Source organism: Schistocerca nitens, chromosome 3, assembly GCF_023898315.1.
Source record: "Schistocerca nitens isolate TAMUIC-IGC-003100 chromosome 3, iqSchNite1.1, whole genome shotgun sequence".
Taxonomy (NCBI): Eukaryota; Metazoa; Arthropoda; class Insecta; order Orthoptera; family Acrididae; genus Schistocerca; species Schistocerca nitens.
In genome coordinates this window covers 633,223,994-633,239,088 of record NC_064616.1, presented here as the reverse complement: position 1 = coordinate 633,239,088, position 15,095 = coordinate 633,223,994, and the positions used below count along the sequence as shown (strand labels likewise).

Here is a 15,095-nt window from a genome sequence, read left to right as displayed (position 1 = left end):
ACCCTCAACATCACCCGACTTAATTCGACTACATTCCATTATCCTCGTTTTGCTTTTGTTGATGTTCATCTTATATCCTCCCTTCAAGACACCATCCACTCCGTTTAACTGCTCTTCCAAGTCCTTTGCTGTCTCTGACAGAATTACAATGTCATCGGTGAACCTCAAAGTTTTTATTTCTTCTCCATGGATTTTAATACCTACTCCGAATTTTTCTTTTGTTTCCTTTACTGCTTGCTCAATATACAGATTGAATAACATTGGGGAGAGGCTACAACCCTGTCTTACTCCCTTCCCAACCACTGCTTCCGTTTCATGTCCCTCGACTCTTATAACTGCCATCTGGTTTCTGTACAAATTGTAAATAGCCTTTCGCTCCCTGTATTTTACCCCTGCCACCTTTAGAATTTGAAAGAGAGTATTCCAGTCAACATTGTCAAAAGCTTTCTCTAAGTCTACAAATGCTAGAAACGTAGGTTTGCCTTTCCTTAATCTTTCTTCTAAGATAAGTCATAAGGTCAGTATTGCCTCACGTGTTCCAGTATTTCTACGGAATCCAAACTGATCTTCCCCGAGGTCGGCTTCTACCAGTTTTTCCAGTCGTCTGTAAAGAATTCGTGTTAGTATTTTGCAGCTGTGGCTTATTAAACTGATTGTTCGGTAATTTTCACATCTGTCAACACCTGCTTTCTTTGGGATTGGAATTATTATATTCTTCTTGAAGTCTGAGGGTATTTCGCCTGTTTCATACATCTTGCTCACCAGATGGTAGAGTTTTGTCAGGACTGGCTCTCTCAAGGCCGTCAGTAGTTCCAATGGAATGTTGTCTACTCCAGGGGCCTTGTTTCGACTCAGGTCTTTCAGTGCTCTGTCAAACTCTTCACGCAGTATCATATTTCCCATTTCATCTTCATCTACATCCTCTTCCATTTCCATAATATTGTCCTCAAGTACATCGCCCTTGTATAGACCCTCTATATACTCCTTCCACCTTTCTGCTTTCCCTTCTTTGCTTAGAACTGGGTTTCCATCTGAGCTCTTGATGTTCATACAAGTGGTTCTCTTATCTCCAAAGGTCTCTTTAATTTTCCTGTAGGCAGTATCTATCTTACCCCTAGTGAGATAAGCCCCTACATCCTTACATTTGTCCTTAGCCATTTTGCACTTCCTGTCGATCTCATTTTTGAGACGTTTGTATTCCTTTTTGCCTGCTTCATTTACTGCATTTTTATATTTTCTCCTTTCATCAATTAAATTCAATATTTCTTCTGTTACCCAAGGATTTCTGCTAGCCCTCGTCTTTTTACCTACTTGATCCTCTGCTGCCTTCACTACTTCATCCGTCAAAGTTACCCATTCTTCTTCTACTGTATTTCTTCCCACCATTCCTGTCAATTGTTCCCTTATGCTCTCCCTGAAACTCTGTACAACCTCTGGTTCTTTCAGTTTATCCAGGTCCCATCTCCTTAAATTCCCACATTTTTGCAGTTTCTTCAGTTTTAATCTACAGGTCATAACCAATAGATTGTGGTCAGAGTCCACATCTGCCCCTCGAAATGTCTTACAATTTAAAACCTGGTTCCTAAATCTCTGTCTTACCGTTATATAATCTATCTGATACCTTTTAGTATCTCCAGGGTTCTTCCATGTATACAACCTTCTATCATGATTCTTAAACCAAGTGTTAGCTATGATAAAGTTGTGCTCTGTGCAAAATTCTACCAGGCGGCTTCCTCTTTCATTTCTTAGCCCCAATCCATATTCACCTACTACGTTTCCTTCTCTCCCTTTTCCTACACTCGAATTCCAGTCAACCATGACTCCTTCAGTATCTCTGTGACACACTTCCACAGATAAAACAAGCCTGTGACCATTCATGCTGCACTTCTGTGTTTATGTTCAATATCTCTGCCCCCCCCCCCCCCATTGTTGAAATCTTATCAAGATCTGACTGAATATTTATGCAACTTCTCTCAGATAGTACTTCATTATGGATAACCGCATCATTTGAAAAAAGCCTGATTTTACTATTAATAGTGTCTGCAAGGTCATTAATATACAACTTGAACAGCAAGGGTCCCAACACACTTCCCTGGGGCACATCCGAATTTCTACATGCAAGATAACCTGCTCAGTCCTCCGTACCAAAAAGTTCTCGGTCTAGTCACCAATTTCACTTAATACCCCACTATGATCGTACTTTTGACAATAAGCATAGGTGCAGTACTGAGCCAAATGCTTTTTGGGAATCAAAAAACACTGCATCTACCTGGTTGCCTTGATCCAAAGCTTTCAGTATGTCATGTGAGAAAAGTGCGAGTTGGGTTTCACATGATTGATGTTTTCATAATCCATGCTAGTTGGCATTGAGGAGGTCATTCTGTTAAAGATACATTCTCTTTGAGCTCATAATATGTTCTAAGATTCTACAACAAATCAGTGTCAAGGATATTGGGTGGTAGTTTTGTGGATCACTTCTACTACCCCCATTGTAGATTTGTGTAACCTGTGCCTTTTTCCAAGAACTGGGCATGGTTTTTTGTTCAAGGGATCTATGATAGATTATAGTCACAAGGGGCGATAACTCAGCCACAAAACAAGGGGCGATAACTCAGCCACAAATTCAGTACAGAATATCAAGGATTCCATCGACGCCTGGAGCTTTGTCCAATTTTAATGATTTCAGCTGTTTCTCAACACCACTGACACTAATACTTATTTCATTCACCTTTTCAGTGATATCAGGATAAGATGGGAGCAATTCTCCTGGGTTTTCCTTTGTAAAGGAGCATTTGAAAAGAGAGTTAAGCATTTTAGTTTTTGCTTTGCTACCCTGAAGTTCAGTTCCTGTCACATTCACTAGGGACTGAACACTAACTTTGGTGCCACTAACAGCATTTACATATGACCAGAATTTGTTTGGATTTTGGGAAATGTCATTTGACCGTATTCTGCTGCAGTATTCATTGAAGGCATCACACATTGTTCTCTTCACAGTCAAACAGGTTTCATTCATAATATCTCTATTTATGGTCCTACACTTTGTTTTACATATATTATGCAGTAATCTCTGTTTCTTTAGAAGTGTCTTTACACTGACTGTATCCCATGGAGGCTCTCTCTCATTATGAACTGCCCTACTGGGTACATATCTTTCCAGTGCTTGGTCAACTATTCTTTTAAACTTGAGCCAGCATTTCTCTTTGTGCTACTGATCTGTGCTGAAAGTTTCAAGTTCTTCAGTGAGATATGACATTACTGATTCTTTTATCTAGTTTACAAAAAATATATATCTTTCTGCTTGTTTTTCATTGTTGTCACAACTGTGCTATGGTCACTGATACCAGTTTTGATCTGGAAATCCTCAAAGATGTCATATATTTGTTGCCATTAAATCCAATATATTTCCATCATGAGTGGAGTTCCTAAATGTCTGTTCTAAGTAGTTTTCAGAGGAGACATCTAGTAAAGCTCCACAGGATGTATTATCATGCCCACCACTAACAAAACTATAATTTTTCCAATTAATTTTTGGACAGTTAAAGTCTTTACCAAAGATTACAGAATGATTGGGGATCTTACATACAAGTGAACTAAAGGTTTTCCGTAAAGTTTTTGGTTACATCAGGAGGTGAGTATGGTGGGCGATAGAAAGATGCAATTATTGTGTTATAACTACCTGTGATACTGAGTCTTGCCCAATCAGTCCCACATGCAGCTTCAATTTCTATCTCGGTGGATTTGAGCTTCTTGTCTACTGTGACAAATACACTTCCATTTCCCATTTTCCTATCTTTTCCATATACACTTAAATTTTCCCCATAAGTCTCACTTCTATCAATTTCATGTTTCAACCAGCCTTCTGTACATAGTATTATGTGAGCTCCCCTGCTTTTCATAAGTGCTTTTGTTGCGAATGTTTCGGCAGTTTACCATGAGGTATTTAATACTCTCCCCTGTGGGATGCATTTCTTTCACTCTTACGCTGATACTTTTGCGTTTTCTACAGCTGTTGGTATCTGAATTGGATGGAGAGTCACCTAATCTAAAAAATCCTTGCGTGCACCCTACACACAGTCAGCTACGTGAGTGGCAGCCTCTGATGTGTAGTGCACACCTGACCTATTTGGGGGGGGGGGGGGGGGGGATTCTACAGTTCTCAACCCTATAATGAAGCACTTTTTTCATTTTTTTTTAGTGAATCCATAACGTCTTCGTGTGGCATATAGAGAAAATAAAAGTCTGTCGACCTTCTGTATTTCTGTTTTTCAGTTTTATTTCCGATACTTGCCGGAAATGAACTCTAAAAACTGAAACATCCGACATTTAATGACCGTTAATTCAATACACACATTTGCTTCATTGCTATAAGTGTTAGGAAGAAGAGTCCAGTCTATATCCAGTCCCTCTGCAATGAAGAGAAAATATGTGGTTTTTATTTATTTTTAGTTTTTACAGGTCAAACAGTTACTAAGTGCGTCTTTTCATATGTGTCTGTTGTATTTATTAGATAGTGTGTGCTACCATGTGTAGTCTTCCATGTTCAAATTTGAAATGAATTTTTGTTAAACTTATATTTCATCTTTTATACTATATACATAAATAAATTAATAACATTTATGTGAACATCTTTTGTTTTATTTATTTTGTTCTAGCGAGGTGTATTTCCTCAGTCAATTATAAATCAAGTTACAGGTTTCAGAAATCATTTTAGTTAAAAATTGTAGGGATACAACAGCACTGAATTTGAAGTCTTCTTAACTTCTGCCACTTGCTAGAAATCATAAAGTAGTTAACAGCCTCTCCTTGCAGCTTACAGCCTCTCTCATGACTGTATTTTTGTTCATTAAGAATGGTTTGATGATGTCCAGCAGCTCCAAAATGCGTGGTTCATCCATTCTTAGGTAATTATGAAAATCGTGAGATCCAAACTGCTTAAGTAACAGATTGTGGGTGAATTTCTTTCCTTGCATTAGCCACTTCTTTGCCCACATCCTTCTCTCGGCCATTTTTGGCCTTGTTACCTTTGAAACAACCAGGGCAAACCCCATTTTTGTTTCTGTGTAAAACCAAGCAGGATCTCGTAGAACATAAACACATTGAACTTAAGATAAACAAATCACAACAACATGAATGTGCTGAATCGCTGAGTGCAGTCAGTTGGGATGAAATTGGTCGGTCAGTTGGCCAATAAATATCTGTGTGTGTGTGTGTGTGTGTGTGTGTGTGTGTGTGAGAGAGAGAGAGAGAGAGAGAGAGAGAGAGAGAGAGAGAGAGAGAGATGGCTGCGTGCTATGAAAGGGGAAAAGTACTATGCTAATTACAGTTGTGCTTAAGAACTTTTGTCTGAAATACAGAAAGCGCGTGATTGCTATTTTTGTAACACACATGTCCCCATTGTAGAAATAGACACAAAATTAGTCAGTAGTCAACATTTGTTGTAACGTATGTGGTCAAGTTCATTGTCATTGTCCGTTAAATATTGAGAAACGTATTACCATAAAGTGGGGGTACTTTGCCCATAGGAGGTTAACATTTTTCCAACTCTGAACTCTGACAGAAGATTCAGCCCTGCCTAGTACATATTCTAGTAAACATTTCTGAATGGTTTTGATTCTGTTCAATAGTTGACAGTTTCTACTAGCTCATATGTTTGAGTTATTCTGCGACTCACTATCTTGGATATTTTCTGCTAACAAAATGTGTACATCTGTATTTTTGACGTAATTGTTGTCAATGAAAAGTGGTATTTTCTACTAGAAAAACACAACAGTATTGTCAGTACTTTGTTTTATATCTGATTCAACTTGGGATGAATCTTATTACATTGAAAATGATTACTACTAAGAGATTAATGTTGTTATAGTATGATACAAATGTAAATGGGAGCTAGGACCTGGAATCCATAAGAAATGGAACACTTGCTTTGGAATGTCACAAGATTTCTAAACCAGTGCCAGATACTAGTAAATGACTTAAGACAAGGAAAAATACAGCCAGTGCATGATTATTCTAGTGATGAAGACTTATTAGAACAAAAAATTCACGGGTAAATTTAGACAAAGATTGGGTACTGTGTAGAAGAAATCAAATAGAAGTGTTAGCAACATCTACAGAGAATGAAGAGAGCCTATCAAAACCATAGGAAAAACTGAAGCCAATCAGAAAGGAGATTGGTGTGTTTGTCTTACACAGTGAGAAAATAAACATTAGCATGGTATTATTGAAAGTTTTAATGAACATAGTGCAACCATAAAAACTAGGATGCCATCTCTTGATAACTGGAAATGGCCTGTAAATAAAGATGTGTTTTTCAGAAATGAGATGATATAGTTGAAGGTATAAACACCTCAAAATGGATAAGTGAATCAGGCATTTTCTCAATTCTAAAGTTGGTCGATAGTGATGAATTCGTGTAAAATATTTTCTTTTTGTAGTCACTGACATTTTGACACACCAACATACCTAATGAAACACTGACCTTTTCTTTGATAACAAAACAACACTAAATTTTGTTCTTAAATAAAAAAAAGTTGCGCTATCCTGAATGTTCATTATTTTTGTTCCTTTAATACCAAAAAATACATAAATGTTGGTCCTATAAGATAACATAATAAATTTTAAAGAGGTTAACATTGCCACAAGCTGTTGTCCTGTCATAAAGTAATGCTTATATTAAGTGGAGCAAAGTAACTCACTCCAGGGGCTATTTTGCTCCAATTTTTAAAACATTATAAAATTTAAAAAATAAATCTCTGATGTCTTTGTATGTTATTAGATGGTTTTTACTTTTTTAAAAAATAGACTTACCTCATTTTCAAAAGTCATTTTATGAAAGTACTATATATTACATGATTTTGTTTCAAAAACTGCCTAAAAGTGGAGCAAAGTAACCCTGCTTTGCAGTACAACATTTAAGCTTTTCTCGTAACATTAATACAACAAGACCATACCATATGCTACCAGCAAATTGGGGATTGCCTTAAATTCATTTATACAGATATTTTAAATGTAATTATTACTCTGTGCCTGTAAAGTATTTTAATGCTGTATAATTGTTTGTCTAAACCTAGTGAACAACCTGCATATTTCATAAACACTTCTCTGTTATCACTTGGTGTGTGACACAAGACACTCTCATTTCTCTAGGCATCTACATCACTGGTACAGGTAGTTCATTGATATCTTCATCCCAGCAAAGTTAAAACTGTGAAGATTTATTCAAACTAAAACCGAAATCTCGATTATTACCAAATGTAGGGCTGTGTCTGTGTTCATCGCGTCTTTATGATAATGACTCACCGAACTTTTATTGCTTTTGGAATAAGGTAATAAATTAATATCAGAAATCATTGAGAAGCATGGCCTACCGTATATGATTCAATCACATATTCAATATTTCTTTGATAGCTCGGGCTGTTATCTTTTGCCACTGGAATACTGTTAATGTACAGGATGGTTTCCACAGAGACTAATACAAAGAAGAAAATTTTAAGAAGGAAGTGTAGCATGTAAACAACTGTTTTTCATTTACATAACTGTTTTTCACATTCACTGGTTCCTAATTTGTGAAGGATGAAACCACTTTTAATAGCTTCCTTTATATCTGCTGTGTGTGTGCCAACCATGTCAGTTTGAGATGTAAGTGTATGACTAGCCGTCTGTCTGAGCATGCTTATTAATTCCGTCACTTAGTTTATGATGGAAAATTTAAATAGCATGAACTTCGATGCTACTTAAAATATGGATGTCGTGTGTGTGTGTGTGTGGGGGGGGGGGGGCATTTAAGAGTACCTATTATGCCTTCTTTCTTTCCCCACCTTTAATATGGGCCTTATTCTAGGGTAATTTAGCAACAGCTTAGTAGTAGTAGTAGCAGTAGTAGTTTACCACATAAAACATAAGTAAAAAAGGAAACAAGATGAGAATAAGCCAGCATAGTGGGAGTAGACAAACCTAGCTTGTTTGAAGCTACTTTCAGGATGGTAGAACACATACAACCAGTTCTCTGAAGTCAGGTGGGTACAGTCACATGATGACAATTTCCGGTCCAGAATGTGAGTGCAGCCAGGCATTTTACTGGCATGAGACACTCCTGACTGCTGTCTGCATACATTTGTGTGTGCTTCCATGGTGAGTGATGGGTACTAAGTGCTGCTCATGCTGTTTCGCCATACGGACTGTACTACTTACAGTTACTTTAGTGGACAGACATACTTGCAGTTACTAGACAATCATTCCATTAAAACAGTACAATTTCCGAAATTATGATTAACATTTAAATTATCACTTACTTGGAGCCAAGAAATCAAGAGCTGTACCTTGTGTCGTATCTATACATATTACAATTTTAAGTCCTTCACCAGGTTTTTCTGTCTATGTGAAAGCTAATTCCGGAAACTACTGTAGGAGTTTTGATATGGCTTTCACTAACAGGCAGGCTGATCCATGAGGAAGGTTTGTGTATGCAGTTTATTACCACTATGTCTGACAAGTCGCCTGGCTGTAGTTACCTGTGCAAAGCTGGGCCAGGTTGCTAGTCACTGTTGTTACTGTTACAGGATACAGTAGTAGAGTCATGTTTGCTAATGTATAAGTGATTGTATAAATTGTTGTTGTGTGTTGCTGTGTATATTCTAAGATATCTTGCATAAAACATAAGAGGATATGTTAATTATATAGCCTCACCTGGAGACATTCAGTAGAATAAAATTTTGTGCTTGTATCACAGTTTGTAATCATGTGTACTTATATTTTCATTTGATATATACCATTTTCTTTTCTCTTCCTTTTAGCACAACTGCAGATATCAACACCTCCAAAAGACATAATTGTGTTTCCAGGGCAAACAGCTTTTTTTAACTGTTTTGTTGATGTGTCTTTGGAAGTCAGTGTCATGTGGTTGAAAGACAATCGGCCACTCCTCTTGGACGAGACAAGAATGCTCGTTTTGCCTTCTGGTAAGTTTGACAGTAATTTTGTTTTATGATGGATCAGCAACCCTAGTAGAAAAAAGGAGAGGTGAACATTAAGAATCAGACACATTTTCATATAGGTAACATGATTTTGCTTGACTATATAGTGAATTATAGCCCAGTGGAATCACAGAAGTTGTAAAACTTGTCATGATTTAACTGAAATTAATTTATTGAAATTTTGATGGTTCAGAAGGCAAATCTAACATCTGAAAAATCTGTAGGCATTTTACTTACATAAATTTGTTTTTGTGCATAATGTGAGTAATCCAGAAAGTGAAAGCAATTTTCATCCAAAAACTTTCAGGCCCACCGTTGATGAATAAATCTCCAATCATTCCCTGCACAAGACGTTCTATGTTGCATGTGGTGTATTTCATAAAGTGCTTTTTCACAAAGCCATGTACACCGTTGAGAAAGTAAATTCAGCTGTCATGAAGAATGGCAGTACATCATCTTGATATCATACCACTCCAGTCTCTTGCATAATCCTTATTCTTGTTTATGCATATAGCTGTTCATTCTTCAGAACATATGTCAATCCCTGTTAATTGTAGCATTTGAAACCTGTCTGAATAGCTATTTTCTTTCAAACATGCTTTGTTTTTGTTCCCCTAGTCGATATTAGTGATCCACCTGGACACCTAACACAATTTGTTACCTGGTGGTGGGATGTCTTCGTTTTTGTTGGAAGGTAAGTCGTTGCAGTGCCTCTGTGTGTGTGTTCAGTTTTAAGCCATTTACACATTGTTGTTGTGGTCTTCAGTCCTGAGACTGGTTTGATGCAGCTGTCCATGCTACTCTATCCTGTGCAACACATAATTTACAAAATTGTAGATCATCCCATGAAACAGTTTTTCCACATTTGCACATTCATGTTTTACACTCAAAATTGATACCAACTTTGTTGATAGATCATGCTCTGTCCTTCTGTTTGGTGCACAAAACTGACTTATGAGCTGTTCAGATTTCATCAATTGCACCGTTTATTTCTGCGTTGAGACTTTGTTTTCACATGAAGCACATTTCATTGACTCATGAAGTGACTCTGTACTATGTATACTGTTTTGACATCTCTGAAGTGATCATAGGTATGTGGTGCATGGCTTTCTGTTCACACAAAAAAATCTCTGATTTGCAAAATTAATCACTTTTACATTATCTATCCACCTGGAAAACTGCAAGAAACACATTCTATATACCTACTAATGATAATTTTTCAGTCTTTAAATTAAGAAATGTATGATTTAATTATAGCTGGTTTTTGTGACAACTTTCCATGATATGATTTTTATTTCTCTTAGAGACCTTTAATATTAAATATAATAAAACAACAGTAATATTACCATTGATATAATAATAATAATAATAATAATAATAATAATAATAATGTTCTGGTTTTGTGTTGGGAGTGCTAGTCATGAGAATAAAGTGGAAACATCACGATTTCTTTTCATAGTGAACTGTTAATAAGGTTGATCACATTTTCTGTTTCAGGTGCTTTGGAAATAGATGAAGTGCAACTGTTGGATGAAGGAAATTATCAGTGTAATGTAACAATGTTAGGACAAAATCAGATTAGTGAAAAGGCAGTTCTTAAAGTTGATAAAAATGCAGGTGAGTACCATATAAGTGGTCCAAAAGTTGTAAGTAACTGATTTTTTGTGAATTCCATTTGTAGCTACAGTAAAACACCTTTTAATGAATCTCAGGGGACCTAATTATTTTTTCCTTAAATAGCGGTTTTCCTTAAATGGTGGTTTTGCGTAGGTACATAGAAGAAGTGACCAAAAATCATAATTCAAGCATGTTTAGGTGAATAAGAGCTGTTTAATAACCAACTTACCAGTAATATGCTACAATTTTAAATACATCATACATACATATCACACGTTTTGCATAATATGTTCTTTATTTTCTTTAATCAAGAAGAGTTGTTTGTTTTCTCCTGCCAGCATACTGTAATGACAGAAGTTGCTCCAGTTCATTGATGTTTGTTATAACTGACTCGTCTACATTAGAAGAGGAAAGATAGTTCCTGACAGTGTCGGGTCTTTGCTCAGCAGCTGCAAAACTTGGTGCAGTGTCTTCCTTCACCTCTTCTTCTTATTCATCATCATCACCACCACCACCACCACCAACACCACCACCACCACCACCACCACCACCACCACCTCCTATCTAACAGTGTTTCTTCACTAGAATTTCTCACGTCTCACTCATATTCATCTTGGGTGCAGAGGTCAAATCATCTTCATCACAAGAAACAAAGTACTAGAATGTCACATTCTCATGAACATCTGTGAATCTACTCCATTCTTCTCATGGAGCAATGTCTTTTTCATCAGCAGCTGATTTACCACAACCAGCCTTCGCAAAACAGTTTAACACAGTCTGTTGTGTCACACAGTTCTAGGCAGCAGCAAACATGTGTATGGCCTGTAAAATGTTAAGCCTAATCATTTCCTTCCTCTCAAGGGATGTAATTGATTTCTGGACAACTGCTACCATGTATTTGGTTTTAACACAGTGTATTGTGCCCAGGTCCAAAGTCTGCAGATGACTTATGCAGTTTGGTTCAAGAAACACAACATTAATATTTCTCAGAAATGTTTCCTTGGGGTATACAGGGTGACAGTCAATCAGAAGTACTATTTTCCTACTGCTGAACCCATCTTGGCATCTAAAGGGCTGAGAAATCTTGTGAAGATTTCCGATGTCATTGCTGTTGTACTTGTAAGTACAAGGTAGTGTCTAGGTTTTAATACACCTGAGGATTTAAAATTTCCCTGTTAACAATGGAGGCAACTTCTCATTCCATCTTTATTTACACACAATAGTGAACTCATTCTTTCATTACTTTTTCTACCTCCATGGCAATTTTTCTCCCTTAATGAAATAAGCTTTCAAAGGAAGTAAATTGTAAAAAAACACCAGTTTCAGCTACATTAAAAATGTCTTTGGGCTCATAACCGTGAATTAATCCTGGCAAGGTAACGGGCTGTATAAAACCTGGGACAACTAGGAAATCTGGGAAAACTATTTGAATTTTTCATTGTTTTACTTTTCCGTTAAATTTTTGTAATTTTTGCTCGTAAGAACTGATACTCTGACAAAGAGCTTTATTTTAGTCTGCTACTGCAAACTAATACGGCATCAAAAACATAAGCAAGACAGTAACACCAAAATAAAACTTAAGTTGCAAAGAAAATACACCATTTACAATAACAAAACACAGTCTGCACACAGTTTTTAACAACCAACCATTTTTGATGAGCGTGATGTCACAAATGTTTAACTTTCTAACAGGTCGCAGAAAATATTGCAAATAGTGGTTTGAGAAGCATTATTTTCAAAGTAAATTCCTTTTACACAAGATGACTTATGTTATGCGAGAGGATCTGTGAGGAATTTCTGAAATTGTGGAGGGTTTCACACTCTTTAAAACTTAATGCTTTGAAGACCAGACATAGGGAAAAATTTTGGGCACGGAAGAACAGCCATTTGTGCCATTTTTTAAAATTTTACTGGCACATTTGTGTTTGATACATGTTAAACCATAATACATGCTAAAAAAGACCAAGCTTCAGGTTAGTTTTTCATATTTATTTTAGTTCTTTCATGGATTACAAATTATGCAATAACAGTGGCAAAACATATTATTATCCTTCAAAAAAGGAGGTGTGAGGTGAGTTCTTGAACAGCTTCACTTGCAGTTGGCTTTTCTATGGAAAAGTCTAAGTGCTAGATGGGACACATATTCATCTAGGTAATCCATGAAATGTTCAGTGTATAGAAGTGAAATTTATAACTGTTCTTGTCAGAAATTTCAGCTGCTTCAAACTTGACTTGTGCTCTTAGGATATTGTCAAACTTCGTCCTTAAGGGGGGAGTGGGGGAATCAACAACCAGTATTACATGTGAAAGCTTAGCTTTTCTTGTAGCTATATTGTATGCATATTAATTTAAATAATTAACTTTTCGTATTTGTGTGTTCATGCTACTTAACAGTGATGTTCCTATTATCTGACTACGCCATGTGTCCCATGCTCTGAATATTTGGACATTGCTGGTGAGATCATGTGATATTAGCTATGATTGGCTGACAAAAGCACATTGCAACCTTGATTTCAGTGCTTCGGAAGCTATCGTGCTGTATTTGGTGAAATTCATATTTATACTTTCATAATATCAAAATATGCAGTGTACATGTTGCCATGCATTAAAGGTCTTTCCAAAGTGCATTGTTTTTTTGCCAATTTTCATTTCCTAAAGTGCTGGAAAGTCCTATGCTAATGTCTAAAACCTTTGACACTCAAAGGATTGATAAGTTTTACAGCTCCAAAGGAAAGTATATTCTCACTTACCATGGGAAAAAATATACTTTCACCCAGCATATACAGTATTTTCACCCAGGAAAAAGTATATTTTTAACTGGAAACTCAGGAATTTGTTTTTCTTGTCTGCTTGCACACCCTGTGCAAAGTTCTTTCAATGGTTTACAGTTTCTGTACCCACAGCCTCACTCTCTCCACTTACACTCAGAAATGAGAGATTATGACATTCCTTAAAATGATCTAACTAGCCATTCGATGCGCTGAAATTTTCAACAGTGATCTTCAGGGCAGTTTCCTGAGCCTTCTCTTGTTGAATGCTTCTACTAATAGGAATGCTGCCTTTGAAACAATTTTAAAATAATATTTTCCATATCATTTTGAATGTTGACATGTAAATGGTCATCTGTTTGCAGCCAGAGGAACCATTATCTTCAACATTTAACAACACTCTTGTTTTTGAGAATGCCCCACAACAATGATGAGCCAAATCGTACTTCTTCAGCATGTCCGAAAGTTTTATGATGTGATTGTCGTCAACATTGTGGATGATCATCAGCTTTTGCTCAGTCATAAGCTTCCTACATTTGCGGGGCATAACTCCACAAAAGTATAAAATTGTTAAATTCAACTGTAACAAAGACAGCATCTCATGGGTCATTCTTTGTAACTCCAGTGACTGCTATATCAGATCATGTGGCCAGAGTCACATGGTAGGCAGGATGGAAATTGCTTTCCATTTGTTCAAAGCATTTTTCGATATTGCTACAATCAAATTTGATTTACACACATACCAACTGAAAGACTCAATTATCATGATACTGTCACCACATGACACAAAGTATAACTGTGCGAGACAGAAATGAATCAGAAACTCACTCGGACATGTTAGGAATTGTGTAAAAACTGGGGGGAGTTTCATTGGGACTGATGGAAATATTTATAAAAGCAGGATTTCCTTAAAAGTGGGTTCGTTAATTTGTGGTTTGACTCTATACCAGTCTGAGGGGAAGGGAGGGGGGGGGGGGGGAGAATCTGATAAGAGTATCATAAACGTGTTGAGTTTGGGGCTACAGTTGGATACAACAGTTTTAGTTAGGCAGTGAGAGGTCGGTGACAGTACAATATTAGTCCGCAACCTGTAGATGCTACAGAAATGTTAGAATCCTTTTTTCCCTTTCCAGACAATAATGAGAATGACTTTTTGAAGGCTAATTTCTGCCGTGAAATCTACAAATTGATATGTGGCGATTTTGTATGTTGTTTCTTGATATTATGAAGTTCTTGTTATTACCCACAGAGCATGATCTACTGTAAGTAGCTTTGTGTACATCATTTTAGAGTCACATTTATTTATTGGACACAGGCGTGCTTTAAGGGCAATAAAATATCAGCACATGGATTTCAACACATTTGGCAGTAAATACATGTTTTTGCCCATAGCTGTACATCTCATTTCAAGTGAGGCCAAATGAAATGCTGTCAAATCCAGTTCGCCATGTCTTTGATGCTAGCATAAGTTCAAGCCATGTATTGCATCATGGAAGACTTGTTGTTGATAGGATGGAGGAACATATGACCTGAGTTTAACTGTATGAATATCAACAAAGTAACTCTGAACCGTCATGTAACAATATCATATGAAATTCTGGATGTCAACATGGTGTCTGCAACTCTGGAACATGTATCAGCAGCAACATTCCCTCCTCTGGAAAGGTATAAAATATCTGTGGTGAACTGACAAAAATTCCAGGTGGTACTGTTGGCTGGTGTTTGACTGTCGAAT

At 36.7% G+C, this 15,095-nt stretch overlaps 1 protein-coding gene across 1 annotated transcript in view; it reads left to right on the top strand.

The window, feature by feature from the left end:
* Positions 1 to 15,095, top strand: part of LOC126248580 (neogenin) — a 250,431-nt gene that overhangs the window by 62,945 nt on the left and 172,391 nt on the right. Inside the window, exons 4-5 of the mRNA XM_049949687.1 lie at positions 8,796 to 8,960; positions 10,473 to 10,592. Of these exons, the coding sequence (XP_049805644.1) occupies positions 8,796 to 8,960; positions 10,473 to 10,592 (285 nt within the window). The remainder of the gene's footprint in view (positions 1 to 8,795; positions 8,961 to 10,472; positions 10,593 to 15,095) is intronic.